Here is a 19,122-nt window from a genome sequence, read left to right as displayed (position 1 = left end):
TTTGACCAACAGAGGGCGATGTTGCGCGAAAACATGGTCTACTTAACTTTGAAACGATAATGTCTACCAAAAAATGCTGTTCGCGCCCTTCTTTTGGTGATTTGTGCGCGAATTCAGAGAGATACATTCTCTTTTTATCATTTGAAAAGCTTTACGGTAAGCATGTCGTTCAAATTTAAAGGTTATGTATGATGCTCCCAAAAAGCTCCGCTTATAACAACTCTTCATCCTGTTCGCATGCCTCTGCCCACGTCCGGACAAATTACACGTTTGTGTGTATTGCGGTTCACGTGCCATGTGGGGATTACGACCGCTGTCCATGGTCCATCTAAGCAGTGACTTGATTGGGCAGGCAACTGGCCTAGCTGGCCGTGGACATGGTCATGATGGTTAGGTAGCCTATGTTTTCGGTTTTTCGGGAGCAGTTGGGGGCGAGGGGGGAGATTTGCCTTCCATAACTCAAAGGGCCTAATAGTAATAAGTAATAATGAGTGATTGCTCAGCAGTGACCCCCTCCTCAGGAAAAAAGAATTCTTCGCTCAATTTTGCTAGCCTGACAGAAGTTTCCAAATATCTCAACTGCTGTAGGCCTAGTATTGAGTATGGAGATGCATTTCATGTCAGTTTTGTTACTCTCAAATTACCAAATTTCATATCATACATGTATGTTTGCATTACAACTCGTAGGTGATAACCAGGAACCACTGAATTCATTGCTGCAAGACGTCTTGTTGGACCTCTCCAAACGTGACAGTCGATGTGGTGAGATCATCCTCTCTATATACAGATAGCTCATCACTTTTCCTAACTCATGAAACTCGTTCTGTTGGCCTACTGCAGATGTGGAGTGTTGTTGTCGTTTGCTGATCATTTGCTGCTTTTCGGTCTGTCCGGATACTGCAGGTAATCTTAGCATTCCAGAGAGAAAGTGTCACTTTGCTGTTGTCGATCCCACCTCCTGCCGAAACGAGCATGCCGATTGGTTGGCCGTTGACGACGTCCATAGGAGCTCGCCCTCTAAGAACGGTGGAGGGTCGTCCAGCAGGGTGGCTGAATTGCAGGACACGGGGGAGAATCTTGACTTAAAGGAAACTGACGGAGTGAGCACAGAGTGAGTTCAACCTCCTGGAAAGATAGGAAAAATGGCGTTTATTTGGTTATCTTTACATAATTTATATAACAGGACAAGCACTGAGCATACAGTGTTTATTAATATGTGTGTTGGGTAAGGGCAAAACCTGTTATATAAATTAACATCTCCCCAAGGCAAAAATACATCTTGAAAATATTTGGTTATCTGGCAAACTTAACTTAAGAATGTCAAATTTGACTAGATCATTTCAGTCTAGAATTATTAGGTTTATTGAAAAGATTTGGGGAGAACCAGGCAGTACGAAATCCACCGACAGCTGTTCGTTACCAGTGAAGGAAGCAATTACAATCAACTATCTTGCTTAGGGACACAACCTGCAGTAATCCCCAGGCTGGAGGGAACCCATATTTGAATTTATCCCCCAGTTCTATAAAAGTTGGGTAAGGTGTTACTGTAAAACCTTTTTTCCCTCTAGTGAATTGGATTTTAGATTATCCGAGAGGATCCATGCTCTGGCAGACAAGCTTCCTCTTATCGGTGAGTTTTAATGTCAGCTGAAGTCTCAAAGCCTCCTTGAACTGTTGTATTTTCTAATTGTGCTGGTTGGAAATTGTCACGATTTTAAAACACCCATTCTTTGGGTTTTACAGATGAGAAACTGTCAAGTTAGGTTTTTGGACCGGGATTGGATTTAATTTACCACTTTGAGAGGCTCAGTCCACAACACATTCCATTCATTGTGGTGTTTGAAATATTTACTCTGTCCGCAACCTTAAAAAAAATTTCATATTCCAACACTGGATTCCACTTATTCTAAATTAGGATGCCAATTAACTTGTTGGGCTGTACACTGGATATGATATTAGATAACTACGTAGTTGTTCTTGGGTTGACTCCAAGAAGAAAGAAAAATCATTGGGTGGGAGTTAGGGTTGTTTAAATTTTTTGCTGTCCGTTTTACGGCAGGGCATTATTTTGACATCGTATGGCTCACAACATCCAGAACCAACGTGCCAATTACCGATCATGTTTCGCTCTACGGCGCGCTGCAGCGCCTCTGCTCCTGGCATTCCGGGCTTCTCACCGTAGTCTGTGACGACGCGAGTCCTAGGGAACCCCCCCACGACACCCTGAACGACTGGGTGAACTGTCTCCAGGGGAGAGTGGCGAGGGGTGCAGAATCAGTCGCGGAGGCAGTGGGTCGGGGCGTGGCCTGGCAGGGGGAGGTGGTTCTTGCTGATGGGAAGGTGAGATAAGGTTTGACTATTTCCACTCTGTCAGTTGTATGCATCCCTGTACCACCGTGTTGTCCAAATGCTGAGAACAGAACAGAAATATGCTGCGCTACGCATGAAGAGATTGCCATGAAAAAATGTCAAGAAACATTAACATCATTGGACAAGTAGTCTCACAATAGTTTCACTTGTTAGAAAGTGGAGTTTTGTTGTTTGTCGGAATTTTCTCTTTTTTTTAATTTTTCCTCCCCATTTTTGTGGTTTGTCTGTCAAAGGGTTCCGAAAGTATTTGTCATTTGTCAAAGATACCAATGTCTAAGTTATCGACTTGATGGAAATCAGGTAGCACACTTTTGTTTTCTTTTTTCCCAGGGACAGAAATCTTTACGTCTTCCTGGCTTTGTCCTGGATTCAAAGCTCAATGATGACACGACATTTCACGTCCCGGAGGCTGCCGTCATCCAAATCTGTGCGTCCCCCAAAGGGAAGCCATTAAAAACACAGGCAACCAAAAACGTAGGAACCACACATTCCCCGATAAAGTTTGAGTACCTTGCAGAATCCTTTGAATGCTCACGCTAAGTTCTGTTGGGTTTTCATGGGTTTGGGACCTCGGAACCCTGACTCTATCACTTTACATTGACACGCCAATTCAATTTAGGTACAGATAACATTCCTTCACTGTACAGTTTGGGAATCTGGGGAATTTGGGGATCCTCACTTCAAGCAATAAAAGGACTACAAACTTACAGCCTTGATTTTTTTTTTTTTAAATCTATTTTCCACAGACCGTTACTTTTTCAAGACAGTTGGAAGTTGTCTGTTGTGTCTGCCGATCGGATGTTCCCAGTCAGTTTATTTCTCCTCTACAGCTGTCACTGTATCCTTTGAATGAAATTGTCCCCTGCGGAAGAGTTGTTATTGCCACTATTAGTAATCAAATATAGTCTTTTTGTTTTTAATAGTGACATGCACGTTTGTAGCATTTTCTGTCTAGTTAACTTTGTAGTGTTCTGAGCAGACAGCATCTTCCAGTCATTTGGTGTTTTGACCTTTGACTCCCTGACCCAGACACCTCTTGCCGGGCAGTCGGCTGCCGAGATCCGAACATTTCCTGCATTGGTTGTCGGAGGTGAGCCAGTCAGAAGATGCGGCTATCATCATGAGGCTACCCTGTAGGACCCTCACGCCAAGTGCTCGCTCCAGCCGCAACGCCAGGCCGACCAGTACCAAGGCTTGGAGGGAGCACATCAAGAACTGTAGGGGTGACATAAAAGGTGAGAATTTACACCCGAACTGTTGAACATGTGACATTTCAGACCTCCAAGATTGTGTTGGTCGTTTGGAAGGCATTTAAACTTTAAGGATAACCTCCGTTTAGTTATCAATTTCATGTTCTTGTGAAAAGCAAATTGCCCACAGAGCTTCTAAAAAAGTGACAAAAATTCAGAAGTCAGCCGGGAGCGGTAGTTTAACCATTCAGTCCAATTTTAAAAAAAATTTGACCCTTTGTCAATTTGGCTTTCTCAACTTTCTCTGCAGTACCAGACTTGCATCTGACAGAGAGCCAAGAATTCTATTACCTCCTTGTGCATGGTGACAGGGAACTCGGTCAAACTGTTGTGGCTCACGTGATGTACTCACCTGGTGATCTGAGCGCCGTAGTGCACGCTCAGCTGGCCGAGTACCAAAGGTCACTCACATTCGATGGTCAGTCATTTTTGAATCTTATTCTTTTTGGAATTTTTTGGATGATAATCTTTTTTCCCATTAACTTAATTTTTCTCCAACAAATTGTACAATTTATACATATTAGTCACATTTAACTCTCGTACTATTAAATACACCTGTATATCGAACATTCTTTCATTTGCCGCTGTTTCCAAGAAGTTGTTTTTATCATATTCCTCAGACCAGCATGGTGCTAGAACTGTGCTGAATGCCATCCCCAGTCTGGATGGTAGTCAAGTCCAGACCTTACTGGAAACAATCAAGTCTGCCCAGGCCGACTCAATCAAGACATTCCTGGGTAAGTCTTTGTAGTTCTTTGCCAAGGTTTCGATTTTTTTTCCCCCTGAATCCCAGCAAGGCCTGGGATTTGGAACATTTTCACAAAGGAGTAGACTTCAGATTACACCTTTTTATACCAGTCTCACTGAATTGTGAAAGGTTTACTACCTTAGAAAACCATGAGAGGTAGGATGTTCTGATCATTTTCATTAATTTTTTTTTTTAAGTCCATGAAAATCGTGTTAATGATAAGATTTAGAGAGATAGGCGAAAGATTCATTATTGCATCTAGAATATAGTTATGACACTGGAGAATAGTTTTGCCAGTGTTGATTGTCAACATGCTATTCACATAGGTGATTGTTATTTTTGGCAACCAAATATTCTGCCGTTAACAGAAGAAAGGAAGTCAGAGGGCAGGGAACCGACTATGACCTGCATGGAATTGCAGCTTCTGTTGGGAACCGTCTTTTCCACTGCCATGGCTGAAATAGACAAACTTTCGACAGTGAGCAAAGCACACGATGAAACATACTCCGAGGGTGACTTGAAAAACGGAAATGTCGTATCAGGTAAAAAAAAGAAACATAAATGGTCTTCATCGTGACTTTTTTCATCACTGTAACCATCGTTTGCATTTTAAAAATGCTTTCCATTTTAATTTCTTCACTGTGATTGAGAGTGACTCTGCTATTTGGAATTTCATCGCACATGAAAGAGAAACCAGAAACCCAACCTTTTGATTCGTTTCAGGCTAGTTGATGGCACAGAAATATTGTTTTAACAAAACATGGTTGTGCCCATTTGCCAAATGAAATGACTTTAAATGGGCCAGACATGATGGTTTGGTTTGGTTTGGTTTGGCAGAAATTGATTGCAGTCCATCACACTGGCTGGAGAAACTGGCTCTGCAGAACCACGAGGCCGCGGAGCGAAGAATCAAACGCTTCAAGTCGGGCGAGCTGATGCTGGCCGGAATGGCCGTGCCCGCCCCTGCCAATAACAGTGAGTGTTGAACCTTGACCGTAACCCTCCCGAACCATTCGAAATCCAACAGGAAGGGTCAAGGAATATTCGTTTGTCAGATTGAGGAAGCCAGAGCCCAGAATTACTGCTTTACACGTAGCTTGATTCCCTGTGAAACTTTGAAGTTCAGAGAAGGTGCCGTTGGTTTCCTTCTCTCTGAAGGATTTTGGAGGAATCAGGAAGACTCCATGCAAGTGACAGTGCGTTTAATTCTGCAGACGACATGCGTGGATACCACCTGCCTTGGGAATTTCAGACAAGAATTGTACCTCTGGTGTTGCATTGCTGGAGAATTTTCCCTTTTCGGACAGCACAGTAGGAAATATAAATGTTTACCAGTGTCCATGCTTTATCATTTCTTTCTTTTTCTCATGGACTAGCCATCGCCTTGACTGCAGAGGAGTTTCTGAAGCATTTTCAAGCCAGCGGTTTGCCCAGTGCAGAGGATCTCTCCCCAGTCTCCGTGGCAACGGGAGACAGACCATCTGGCCTGAGTGCAGGAAAGAACCCTCCCAGCCTGCCCTGTGGTGACCTCAAGAAGGCTACATTTGAGGAGGCGCAGAAATACACCGTCCCCGGAATTCAGTCAGTGTCCAGTTCCTCCTTCTCTGTTCTGTTTTGTACATGGACATCCCATTGCATCAACTGCAGTATCCAGTCAAAATGTTTGTAGACATGGGCTTGCCAATCGTAGTGTTCTTATTGGAAACGGGGTCCAACCAAAGATATCTGGTTATGTAGATTCTGCTGTAGTGACTTTCTCTGAGCTGACTCTCAGTTGGTGGATAAATGTGGTGGGCATATTTTGTCTAAACGGTCTCGGCAAGAACTGAGGCTTTGATTGATTTTTACGATGCTTTCCATCAGGTATTGTTTAGACTCTGGGCCCAGCCAGCAGATGGACAGCCGCTTCTCCAAGATGCAGCAGCGCTACATCCGATACGAGACGGCATCCACCTGTTCCTCCGATCAAGCCGCCTCCCCGGCAACCCTGACCATCCCCCAGCCGTCTTCCTCCACAACCGATTCTGCCACTGCTACCGTTAATTCCACTTCTGCCTCCAGTAGTCCCACTTCTGCCACCGCTAAGGTGAATAGTCATCTCCAGAGGGACAGGCTCAGTGGCAGGGGCCAGCGGTTGGCCGAGAAAGCCCGCAGATCAGCGGAAAAGGGACAGAGGTCGGTGGACAAGGGTCAGATGTTGATGCGGGTTCAGAGGTCAGCAGAGAAACGTCGGAGGATGGTGCTGGAGAGAAACCACAGGATCAGCCCAGGGAGGTCTCTTAGCAGAGGCCTGAAGAGGAAGGGGCAAGACACAGCGTCAGTCTCCCCGGCAAAGAAAAGGTACATCTCAATCAAGGCAAGAGCCCTTCTGTTTTTGCCCTTGTGGTTTCTAACATGCTGTAAAAGTTCACCAAGAGAAAAATATTGTTGAAAGATTAGAAATCGGCTAAAGAAAAGCTCGAAGGAGAACGTCAAAACAGTCGAAGCCAGAACTATCAGCACTTTGATTCACCTGCCAGTTTGTAGCCAGTCCTCACCCAGTCTTTGCTTTTCTTTTTCTTTCTTTCTTGGGCATGCGCTTCACACTTTCAGGCCGATACCGACTAGAAAATCTCCCCGCAAAAGAGTTTCATCAATCCAGGTTCAGGAGGGGAAGCCCCTGGCAGAGAAGACAAACAAGGACTCCTGCCATGCCTCGTCGTCGTCGTCATCTTCCAGCTCAAAATCACAAGCGATGTCACGTTCCCAGAGGACAAGAATGGTAGGAATATCATCTCATTCCTACATCCAGTATCCTGATGAGTCAGTGCCGCGTTGTACAAGTGAAAGATTTCAAGCTAAATTTTGAGACCCCAAGAGGCTAGGATAAGAGAGCGGATAAAGTTAAGCTTGATGACTTGGAGTAATGATGCACAAGATGGTGGAATTTTCAGTTCTAATAAACCACATTTCTCAGCTTGTTGAACTTCAAAAAAAGGTTCAAAACAATATCTGAACTGGAGCTGTTGGATGACCTATGTTATCCCATCTTAGAATGTCCCGTCTCGTTTTATTGCTCAACACAGAAACTAAGGGCGATTGTCAAAGAGTCGCTCGCGAGCCGGGGAGTCACCAAAGGGAGTAGGTGCTACGAAGCGTGCATCGAGCGACTGTACAAGATGGCAGAGATGTATGTCAAGGTACGTGGGGTTCTGAACAGACCCTGAAAATCAGTCTGTAAAAATTAACGCAGTGTCTGCGTCCTATTGCTGGAGCTCCACTCTTTTAACGCGAGTCGTAAATCTTAAAATGTCGTGAATTTAGAGGCAGGTGCAGTTTATGAACACTCTGTTAGAATCAAGATTTCACACCCTCCTTTCCTTAATAAACAGCCTGTTACTTTGAAAGGATTCCACTTTTTCATCTCCTTTTCCTCAGGACTTGAAAACATCCCGGGGCCTGAACGAGCAGATGAAGAGTATAGCAGAGGCCAACGCAGACTTCGTGGTGCAGTTCGAGCAGAACAGAATCAAGAATTCCTGAGACAAGAACCAGTCGCGAGTGGTCAGCTGGAGAAGAGTTGACCCGTGGGAAGATTCAGAAAGAAGTCGCAAAGCTGACGGCGAAATTAGAAGATTAGGACATGTAGACTGTGCGAGGCCCATCACAAGAAGGGCAGGTGGAATGTAACACTCCGGCAGTGAGGCTTTTTATCTGACCCTGGCCTCAGTTTCAGATGCCGTGACTCCAGGTCAGTGCTTTGTTCTTGGCTGGGTAAAATCGACACGCGACCACGTTTATCTAAACAACTGTTTAGATTTTCGCGGTCAATTTTGCTGTTTCAAAATTTCGATCCTACAAAAAAATACTCATTCATCGTCATCTGCTCAGAGCACTTTTAACGCAAGTGTCCATCCGAGACCAGAAACGTTAAAAAAAAAAAAAAAGACAAGATTTCAGGGGAGACTATACATTTCATGACTCAGGCCATCACCGGTCATCACTCAGCGAGACTGGATTTCAAGTATTATGAACTAGTTACAGCTTACACCTCGGGGCTTGGTTACAAGAGTTCTACGTTAGTGCCCCGAACCATCTATGCACCGAGTGGATAAAGTATCGACTTGCACCTTAATGCCCTTAACATCAGGGATCTAGAGTACCAAAGCACGACATTATTTGAACCAGGACGTGTAGCGCACTGGTTCTTGTGCTGATTCCTTTTGTACAAATAACTCTGTGCACGACGTATTCACGTTACTACTCTGTAGACATTTCATCTATGCAATTCGAGCCCATGTTTAATTTCGTGCTTGATTTTTTTTCCAATACTAATTTCATCACCTTCCATGTATTATTGTAAGGCCATGTTGGAATCACTTGACTTTAGCTTACAACTATAGAGGAATTTGACGCGAGCTACAGCCAAGTAATTCCAAGTAATTGGCCTAGTCGAAGTAGACATCTGCATTTTTTTTGAAGATTTAAAATGAAGGTGCACATATTTACTTTTTTACCATCGAGAAGAAAAAATTAAAATTACGAGTGCTCATTGAGCTTGTTTGTTTGTGGGTGTATTTGTTTATTTTTCCCAGGAAATTTTCCAGCTTGCGATTTCACCGTATGTCGGTGTTTGTCAAGCATTCTGTCTTTACTAAAGGTTACTCAGCCCTTTAGTAAATGTAGGTACTACCAAAAACGGAATTTGTGAAACAACTGTAATCAAGAACACACCGAACTCCCCCCGAGATAAAACCTTCAAAGCACTCATTTTATTTTTCTCTTGTCTTCACACAGTGACCAAGCAAAATATAGTTATAAGACAAAAATCCTGTTTTTGAGAAGTGTTAACATTTCTATGTACAAACAGGAACATGGCATGGAATGGTTTACAACAGGACGGAGATTGAAGCTTTTAGTAATGCAATTCATTTGCATATTTTAATCTTAGGAAAATCCAATCATTAAGATACAAATTCCATTGGTTATACAGTGAATATGGACGGATACCAGTATACCATTAATGAATAATTAAAAAAGCAATTCAACATTCAGTCATAAATTTCTCATGTATATCAATTTATTAGATGAAGGAAACCTTTGGAGAAGTACTACCTAGAAGTACCTAATTTATTAGGTTCTAATCAACTGGAAATATTCTGTCTCATAAAAATTAAGGCCCAATCAAATATTTACAAGAAGTAATGGCATTTTTTTACACAATGCTCTAATTTACACAATACAGAAACACAGCATACTAGATGTTAGACACCAAGTGCCTTCCAGAAAACTTCGAAACGCAGTTTCCGTGGCAACAAATTCCTGAACGATAAACTGCTCCCTGTTTTAAAACTCAGGATAGACTTTTAGCTCAAATTGTTATTAATTAGTAAAAATTCACAAAATACTTCATAACCTGTACACACACATAATGCTTTGTGAAGACTTGGAGTGACTTTCATATTATTAACAGGCAAAGAATCCGGTGAATATAATACCTTGTGTCTACATGTACTAATATTTGTGCAGTCCATGGAAGTCTCTATTTCTGCATGATACCCTTTTCTGGGGCAAATTCTCCTGAAGTCAATATGTTCCTTGTGAACATGTATTTCTTTGGTTTCCATGGAATGGGTGGATGTTGGCAGATGATGAAATTGGAGTCCGAGAGAAGAAACTGAAGTAAACTAACACCTTAAATTATTTTGATTATTGCAAAACTTCATATCTTTTGTAACTGAAATCTGTGTGTCTATAATACATAAGATGAATGACCTTGTTGAAAACCTCATTAGATGGGTCAGTACGTAGCTCAAGGTGTAACTCCTTTCAGGTAGAACGTCCAAGCTACGTTGGCGTTACCACCGGCCGACCGTGGGCAGGTCACTACCAGCTTGCCCATCTTGGGGGCCTTGCTGGGGTCGGGGTTCCCCTCGTAGCCCACGATGATGTTGTGCTGCTTCTTGCCCCGGATGCTCTCGCCGGGCTTGCAGGAGAAGGCCGGGTTGTCCACCTGGAAGGTGAAGGCGGTGGTGTGGGGGAAGATGTTGCGGAAGGGGATGGAGGTGGTGGAGCCAGCCTTGACCGCGTAGGGGCCCTGGGGCTTCGGCGGGATGCAGGTGCCAAAGAGCGGAAAGGTGTACTCGCCGCCCACGCTGGAGGCCACCGTCAGGTGGCCCCGGGTCTCGCCCAGACGCGACGGCTCGAAGGTGATGTCGATGCTGACCTCTGAGCCCCCGCTGGAGCCTGGTGCAGCCGTCAGGTTCTTGTCGGAGTGGAAATCGCTGTTGTCAACCTAATGCACAGAAGCAGAAAACACTTGCTTTGCAGTCGTCTATACACAAGTATTGCAACTGAGTACACCTCCACGAGGATGAGTATGAGTAACGTCTGCAGGAGTATCACTGCATTTTTATGAGTACAATTACTTCTGCATGAGTACAGGTACATGGAAACCTTCCTTGGATTAAAGTAAACAGTATAACAAAAGTTTCATGAGTATGAGTACCCAAATAGTACTCCAGCATGAGTACAAGTCCTACCAAACTGATATAATCTGTACAAAATCTTGTCAATCAACTAGCACCTTTAATGCACTACACTGCAATGCACACTGTATTCATTTATTTGTAAATCCACCCAAAACATAGAGTGCTTGGGCTATAGTGGTTTCTAGCAGTAAAATGACGACACGGTTAAAATGCATAGTGCTGTTTGCATAGAAAAATTCACTTTGTAGAGTTTCAGGGTGAAACATTCAAAGCTGGTGTAAATCAAATACCTCCAATAAGAAAATGATAATGGACATGCCCTTGTTATAAAAGAAAAGTGCTAATGTGCATGGATGTCAACATTATCCAACATGGTTGAAGATAAAACAATACATCGTGATGGCAAAATTGCAGACGACATGCAAACACCTCTGAAAAACACACATTTCTGGCAAATAAACTAAAGACTTGAAACCTTGAATCCTATCTGGTCATACAAACCACAGAGAGACACCCTTCAAAGAACTGGCCGAGTTGGTGTGACTTCCCTGACCCACCTTGCAAGTGTACTCTGTTTTGACCTTTGCGAAGTTGACGAAGCGGGCCGTCTGCTGCTGGTTGCCGCCCAGCGGCGCCCGGAAGTACACGGCCTTCTCCGGTCCCGCCGCTGTGGCCGTCAGCACCAGGTCGTACTGGAACATGCCCAGCTCGGCGCTGCTCAGCTGCAGCTTGCTGTGAGTGACGCCCGTCTTCAGCGGCAGGAACTCAAAGCTCAGGGAGCCCTGGAGCAAGACGAGAAAAGAGATGTTGACGTCGTGCGATCTCTGCGACACAAATCATCAGTCTTCTCAGGAACTTACCAGACATTCAAATACTTTGCAACCAAGTTGAAGTATGTTGTACATGGAACTCCAAGACATTTCTACAGTCAAAACGTTCCACAGGAAATCTTTGCAGTTTGTTTCTGGGAGTAAGGGAACAATGCAGAATGAAATATGGAACAATTCCAAGTTTACATTTTACCCTCAGGTACCTGTAAGCCTCTGTAGAACCTAGAACAACCTCAAGGTGACCCCAAGTATAATTGTACATTCTTTCGTAACGGCCAATGTTGAAGTGAACCTTTTTTATCCAACAACTGCTTTGCTGAAGTCCATTTGAGCGTACTTTCACTTCTCGACTATTTAACTTGAGAGTGTAAAAAAGGCATGTCAAAATTAGCAGTTCTACATCAACCTTGGGGAGAAAGAGGGTGAGTAGGCAAAATGTTTTGTGACAAATATCTGTCTCGGTCGGCATCAGGTTTTAGAAATTCTGGCAACTTGGTGTTAAGATGCATAGAGAAGCTTGACAAGGATCGGTCAACCCCACCAAAGCAACAAGGAGCTAGTAATGCAGATTTCTTTTAACAATAACAGTTGTCAAGATGTATTTTTGCGTTGGGGAGATGTTAATTATATATAACGGGTTTGCCACTTCACTAACCTGGCTCCCCCAGTTGAAATATTGACAAATATTTGACACAACTATTGTAGCTTCATGTGTCTCCCACAGTATACACGTACACATGACCGGATCACTTCAGTCTCCAGAATTCCAAGAGAGCTCACCTCTGACTGTGGAGGCACCACCAGCTGAGGGGGCAGCATGACGTCGGCGACGGGGCAGTTAGTGGTGAAGGTGACGGGCACGGCCAGCGGGTTGTCCAGGCAGATGGTGTGGGAGGTGCTGAGACGGACCGGTGTGGTCATGGCGATGGTGTCCATGACGCCCGGCGCCGTGCTCTTGAAGGTCACGTAGTAGAACTGGAACTCGCTCGTCACTTCGTTGCGGAAGATGACCTGCGAGAGAAGGGACGACACGTCAACGCAACAACCTGAAACTATGTGGAGGAGGTCACCATGTCAAGAGAGGACCGGGCCGACAGTAGACGGAGGAGGTAACCGCATAGAGGGAGGAGTGGGCCAACGTGTAGGAACAGAGTCTCTCCTCGGATTCACTGAAATTTCAAAAGATGTATCACTCGACGTATCTTTCAAGAGGACCTTTGTTGATTTCTTCCAAATGACAACGTACACGATGGAATAGCTTCAAAGGGATGGCCATTACTATCTTTTAACCATGTCTGATTGTTACAAATTTTGTCAGATTTTTTGGGGGATAGCTGCAAATGGTCCACAACACCTTTCACTCTAACCCTCTTGCAACCTTTAAAATCCTACTCAGAGATTTAGGGGGACTTTATTGGATAGAGGAAGGCAGAGCCAAACCGCTACTGCTATGCACTGGGTTTGACGATCCCAGTAAAGTACAAAGCATTTGCCACTGTTTCCCGTGAAATGAAGGCTTCAGGGTGGCTGTAGAAAGATTCCCGGCAACAAAATGCCACGGCAGGAGTGTTCAAATCCAGCCTCTACTCACCTTGGCCGAGTAGGAGGCCTCCTTGTGGCAGAAGAAGTTGAGCTTGTAGTCCCTCTTGCTGTGGCCCGGCACGTCGATGTAGTCCAGCCCCTTCAGCGTGGTGGCCGTGTCCAGCTTGTCCGGTTTCATCATCTCAATCACCACCTTGAATCTGTGGGAGGGGGGGAAGACAATCGACGGAGCATTCAGCTGCCAATTATTAGAACCTGACTCCAGGAAAACAAGCAATCTGACAGCTTGTAAAATGGAAACATGACAGTGCCACAAAGAAAGCAGCACGACACACTTCAAAATTAGCACGATCATGACGCACGCGGCGCAAATGGAGATTTCTAGTTCGCAAGTCCCAATTCCAGTTGAAATCGCGCTGCCTGTACTTGGGTCTCAGTTGTCACATTTTTTGTGTGGATTCAGGACACCATTTGAATCATTGGTATATCAAGAACTCCCCTTTCACCATTTGAATCATTGGTACATCCTACATCCAGAATTCCCCCCCCAGATATATTCACAATTTTTTAGCTTTAGGGTATAAATTTTTCTCTTAGTTGAAATAATCAGCACGTAGAAATGATACCATCAACTTTCTTTGGTGATGGGGGGGGGTTCTTTTACAAATGAAAAAAAATTAGACAGTCATTTGGGGAAAACAATTCAAATTTGCCACTCGCATTCTGACAACAATCACGCTTCCTTCCACCATAAAATGCCCAACAGTGAACCCACCTCTGAGGCCTCTTGAGCCAGTTGGAGACTGACAGCAGCTCCGTGTAGTAGGTCTTGCTGGGCACCTCCTTGTTGACGCTGCCCGCCGCCTTTGGAGGCTCGGACACACCCGTCAGATTGTACAGGAGCCCTGAGCCATCCGGTAAGGCGAAGAAAACCGTCCCCTGCAGGAAAAGGAGTTTAAGACAATTTACTGAGGTATCCGGTGAGGCACAGAATACCGTGCTCTGTGAGAAAGGAATCAGTTTGAAAATTACGGAGCCATCGAGTAAGGTAAAGAATACTGTCCCCTAGCAGGAAAAGGGACCCAAAAAAATCACTGAGCTATCCGATGAGGCAAAGAATGCTGTCCTCCGTATGAAAAGGAACATGACGTTCAGTGAGAAATCAAAGGAAATGCAGCAAGGAAAGACATCTGGGCGAATTGGCACTCATCAACTATGTGAGACTTATGAACTGGATGCAGGCATCGCAAGACCAACCAACTCACCGTGTGCTTCTTCCCCTCGGCTGTCATGATCAGCGGCCGGTAGGTCATCTCGTAGGGCTTGCTCTGCTGGGGCTCCAGGACGATGGAGTCTCCCCCCGTCCAGTGCTCGCCCTCGATGACCGGCCGCAGCTCCCAGCGCTGGTTGGTGCGGTTGTGCAGCGTCAGGCTGCGGGTGTCCTTGACTCGGACGTGGGTGTTGAAGTGTAACACCTCCTTCTGGGGCTGGCTGCCGACGCACATCCCCGTAAGGACCAGGCGTAGAGGACGACCGCCCTCAATGTGGCATCGCAGCTTCTGTTGATGAACAAGAAGAAACATTTTTTGGTAATATTTGTACTAAATATAAAGAAATAACTGATTTCGATGTCCTGACGGTCTGGCATTGCCAAATGATTTCTACACAAAACTTCCACCGATTAGACATTAATATTGAATTTGACAGTAGATAAGCTGTACTTTGTACAATTTTAAGTATATTCTGGCAGTGTTATAGTTAAGGCCATCACAAGTCCTTTCACAAGACCAGTGCTATGGTGACAAAGCATTGGGATGCTTGTGTGACCATTCCTTTAAGTAGCTTGTGACTTAAGACCGGATGACCTGTGATTAACTTGTGCTGGACTTTGCAGGGACTTGGGAGGACTTTGCAGGGACTTGGGATGGACTTGCAGGGAGTTGGGATGGACTTGCAGGGAGTTGAGATGGACTTGCAGGGACTTGGGATGGACTTGCAGGGACTTGGGATGGACATGCAGGGAGTTGAGATGGACTTGCAGGGACTTGGGATGGACATGCAGGGACTTGGGATGGACTTGCAGGGACTTGGGATGGACTTGCAGGGACTTGAGATGGACTTGCAGGGACTTGGGATGGACTTGCAGGGACTTGGGATGGACTTGCAGGGACTTGAGATGGACTTGCAGGGACTTGGGATGGACTTGCAGGGACTTGAGATGGACTTGCAGGGACTTGGGATGGACTTTCAGGGACTTGGGATGGACTTTCAGGGACTTGGGATGGACTTGCAGGGACTTGGGATGGACTTGCAGGGACTTGAGATGGACTTACAGGGACTTGGGATGGACATGCAGGGACTTGAGATGGACTTGCAGGGACTTGGGATGGACTTTGCTGGGTATGCAAGATTTGACCTTGGTCATATTCCACTCTTGATACTCGACAAATTATGAGTGATCTTAGCTTGCTTAGTCCAGTAACCAGGCATTTTTTGTAATTCATTTTTGGCTAAAAATGGTCTAAATCTCCTTGTCATTGTAGAACCCTGTGTCTGGCTTCTTGGTGTGACAAAGTAAGCAAGGTGGGTAGGCCACTTGTACTTTTTGCACAGAGACTCTGAAGAAATCCAGCTTTTTGGGGACTTACATCGTAACGGATATCCTGGCTCAGCTCCTTGGGGAAGAAAGTGACTTCAAAGGGGACCGTCATGCCTGGGGAGATGTAGCCCTCGGTTGGGTTGATGGAGAAATCGGGAGCAAACTTCTCCACATTCCATTTGAAACTGGAAAATAGAAATTCATGCAATACAGCCTGGCATGTCTAGTTCCCGGCACTCACGGCACATGCCACTGTGCTGGTTTCACATAACAGATAAAGGTAACCACGCTGTCATTTTATTTTAGGAAGCTTCAAAATAAACTCTAGAATTTTTCACAACAACACAAGAAGACTGGGTGTAACAAAGATCTCTGCTGGAATCCTTGCAGACTTTTTCGTCCACTAACCTACAATTGATGCAATTAGCAAGAAACAATACCTGAACGGCAATTGAAGCATGCCCTTCCAGTAATTTCTTTTGGAATATGAGTCCATTCAATTTGCCAGAGAGAATTTCAGAGGGCTGGGGGGGCTCCGTGGGTGGTGAGGTTACGTTCTTACCCTGCTCCTATGTCACCAGTGTTGCACATGAGAAGCTTGCGCGTGGTGCTGCTGCGCTGGACCACGGCTCCGAAGGGGATGGACTCCTGATCCAGGCTGATGTCGATCCCCTGGCAGGAGCCCGTCACTACAAACAGTGGCTGCGACAGGCCGGCGCACTCCAACATCACCTGGAACGGAGGTTAGGAAGTGTAAACGATTTGAAGAGTTTCACTGCGAGGTGAACCGTGGAAGATTTGCATTCGATTCTGTTGAAAACTATCGCAACATCCTGAATCAAAAATGTTGAGTCTCTATCAAAACATCTTATAACGGTCAGAAGTTTTGTCCTGACGTCACCAAAAGGCTGCAGGCTAAACTGTGGAAAGGAAATTAAACCAAAGAAGAAAACAGGCGGAAAATAAACATCACAACACTGACCAACCAAGATGACCTCCAAGATCAAGTGCCCTTACCAGGGTGAAAATCGGGGATTCAAATGACCTCAACCTTGTTTTTCTCGGTGTGACGCGTCCACCAACCGCACTAATAGGAGAGTCCATATCACACCCAAATCGCTTGCAATATTGATGCTCACGGTCGGGCACAATGGTTAATGCGGATGGTCAAGCTGAAGGTTCCCATGCTGTTTGACGTGGATTGTGCGGGGACTCTTCTCCGACCCCGTTCCCCTTGTTCCATCCCCTCCCCCCCGTCCTTACCTCCTCCGTGAACTGTGGGATCCGACACTTGGGTGCAAAGACCAGGTCCAGGTTGCAGCTGCCCCCCTTGGGCTTGAGATGGATCTCCTTGGTGGGCGCCAGGGACAGCACCTGGGGCAGCTGCTGCAGGATGGGGCTGAGCGGGGTGATGACCACGCTGAAGGCCAGCGGGGCGGGGCTATTGTTGACCACCGGCACGGTGCGCTTGACCGCCTCGCCCACGCGCAGGGCGCCAAAGTTGACCAGCCTGTCCTTGGCGTTGGCCACCTCCACTCGCATCTCGGTGCCCTCGCCCAGAATTTCAACCTGGGTTGGGGTGAAACCAGATCAAGAGGCTCACTGCATTTTAACCAACTTTGGAACTGGCTAAGAATTATGGAACAATAAAGTCTCTTGATTTTTCTAACCCCAAAATTTTTCAATGACAGAAATTTTGCCTCGAGACAATGAAATTAGTTTTCCTTGTTTTTTTCCGTTATTCACATTTTTTAAAAAGGAGATTTCAATGCTCTTCTTGAGAATTAACGGTTGTTGTCTGCAGAAAACCGATGCAAAACAATTTACTGACTCCAACGACAGAACTCAACAGCAAAGTTTTGTCAGGTCAAGCGCACCTTTAGTTCAGAGTATGCAAATTTTCTTGTAAGGTCAATTTAACTCCCAATGCTGCAACATGCCAGATTGAATATGCACCCTTTGGTAAGTAAAAAAAAATGTTCGAGCAAGTCAGCAGAGCAAACGGCCTAGGCATACCTGAGTCCTGGACAAGCCATTGATCTCAAACACCACCAGCTCGCGGTACTTGACAGCCTCCCTGGGGTAGAAGGTCAGCTGGACATCTCGGCTGTCCCCAGGCTGCAAGACGCAGGCTGAGAACTGTACCTCCAGGTGGGAGGTACTGGTGTACAGACAGTCAATGCTGAAGGGACGAACAAGAACCAATTCAGGTCATCTGCATCGATTTTGGTTTTAATATTTAGCCATACATTTTGTTTCCTGTTACTGAGAGTAGCCATATCGTTTTGTGGGTTCAAGCAGACGTTGAATGCCCTCTTTACAGAAGCAGGTTTACTTATCTGACTTTTGACCCACTTCAGCCCAAATGTATAATTTGGAGCTGGGCTAAAATGTAGCACAATATGCATAATGCTATTGGCTATGTGCGTGAAGTGGCCCTGTAGTGGCGAAAACGTAAACTCTATCGCACAGGTTAATAAAGCACTCAACTGGTTGTGTCTACATTTGCTCGAGCGAGTATTCGTCTCACGTAAACACAAGTGTACGCTTCATAACGTAGCCAAGTAGTGTGCCAACCAAAAAAGTATCCTAACAGGGGACACAAGAATATTGTGCGCGGCGCCCTCAACTGATCCTGCCCAGACCCAATAAACACCCCAAACGCGTGCCTTTAACAACTACTCATCTCGAGCAAATCGCCTCCCTGTTAAATCCCTGATCCTTCCTTACCTGATGGCCTTGGCGTCCCTGTTGGTCACCGTCAGCACGTTGGACAGGGGCGGCATGCCAGCCCGGTGGATGAAGCAGGGCCCGAAGTCGTACTTGGTGAAGGAGAAGTGGAGCCCCGGGGCCACACCCTGACCAGCCAGGACGATCTGGTAGGTGGGACCGTTGGTCACCTGATAGGGTTGGGGGGGGGTCAAGTCAGTGGAAACAGATTTAAACTTCCTTTTTTAATGAAAGACTACTATTGTGGTTTTCTTTTTGGGAGGGGGGGAATATGATTGGTTGATGTCTTAATTTTGTATGACACTGGAAAGATCACCAAAGTACACTTGCACGACCTGTTCTAATTTTTTTTGGGGGGGGGAACTTAAGTCCTGTAACAGCAATGTCTTGATGATCAGGAGCGATAACCAAACAAGTGACAACCAAACACAGCTGGGTATATTCGGCTTCATGATCAAAAGTAAATTGAGGTAAACCGTCCTGCTCGAGAACAAAGAATTGTGATTTACTGGTAGGATTCAAGTCCACACTGTACAGACTGCCTCCAAAATTTCTCAGCAAGTTCGAAATCACTGGACTATCA

General features: G+C 45.4%; 2 protein-coding genes across 5 annotated transcripts in view; one reads left to right on the top strand and one right to left on the bottom strand.

The window, feature by feature from the left end:
- The first annotated feature begins 1 nt into the window (after position 1).
- Positions 2 to 8,903, top strand: LOC110973725 (mdm2-binding protein-like). Its single transcript, XM_022224769.2, has 17 exons — positions 2 to 156; positions 688 to 762; positions 904 to 1,111; positions 1,569 to 1,630; positions 2,060 to 2,340; positions 2,701 to 2,844; positions 3,117 to 3,208; positions 3,400 to 3,605; positions 3,871 to 4,038; positions 4,241 to 4,357; positions 4,737 to 4,910; positions 5,206 to 5,343; positions 5,745 to 5,949; positions 6,232 to 6,708; positions 6,961 to 7,129; positions 7,434 to 7,547; positions 7,786 to 8,903. The coding sequence occupies exons 1-17, from the start codon at positions 60 to 62 to the stop codon at positions 7,888 to 7,890; spliced, it is 2,832 nt and encodes a 943-aa protein (XP_022080461.2). The 5' UTR covers positions 2 to 59; the 3' UTR covers positions 7,891 to 8,903.
- A 194-nt stretch (positions 8,904 to 9,097) lies between these two features.
- Positions 9,098 to 19,122, bottom strand: part of LOC110990022 (axonemal central pair apparatus protein HYDIN-like) — a 68,347-nt gene continuing 58,322 nt past the window's right edge. For all 4 annotated transcript variants that reach the window (XM_087137627.1, XM_087137626.1, XM_087137630.1 and 1 more), the window contains 11 exons: positions 18,540 to 18,709; positions 17,826 to 17,991; positions 17,073 to 17,378; positions 16,372 to 16,541; positions 15,859 to 15,994; positions 14,476 to 14,769; positions 13,986 to 14,149; positions 13,260 to 13,410; positions 12,449 to 12,679; positions 11,396 to 11,620; positions 9,098 to 10,642 (listed from right to left, as the gene is read on the bottom strand). In XM_087137627.1, coding sequence (XP_086993753.1) covers positions 10,160 to 10,642; positions 11,396 to 11,620; positions 12,449 to 12,679; positions 13,260 to 13,410; positions 13,986 to 14,149; positions 14,476 to 14,769; positions 15,859 to 15,994; positions 16,372 to 16,541; positions 17,073 to 17,378; positions 17,826 to 17,991; positions 18,540 to 18,709 — 2,496 coding nt within the window. In that variant the 3' untranslated portion in view covers positions 9,098 to 10,159. The remainder of the gene's footprint in view (positions 10,643 to 11,395; positions 11,621 to 12,448; positions 12,680 to 13,259; positions 13,411 to 13,985; positions 14,150 to 14,475; positions 14,770 to 15,858; positions 15,995 to 16,371; positions 16,542 to 17,072; positions 17,379 to 17,825; positions 17,992 to 18,539; positions 18,710 to 19,122) is intronic.

The sequence above is a fragment of the Acanthaster planci genome, linkage group LG06 (assembly GCF_054643075.1).
Source record: "Acanthaster planci isolate LZ-2023a linkage group LG06, COTS_SCS, whole genome shotgun sequence".
Taxonomy (NCBI): Eukaryota; Metazoa; Echinodermata; class Asteroidea; order Valvatida; family Acanthasteridae; genus Acanthaster; species Acanthaster planci.
Note: the sequence above shows the minus strand (reverse complement) of the source record. Positions and strands in the feature narration are given on the sequence as shown.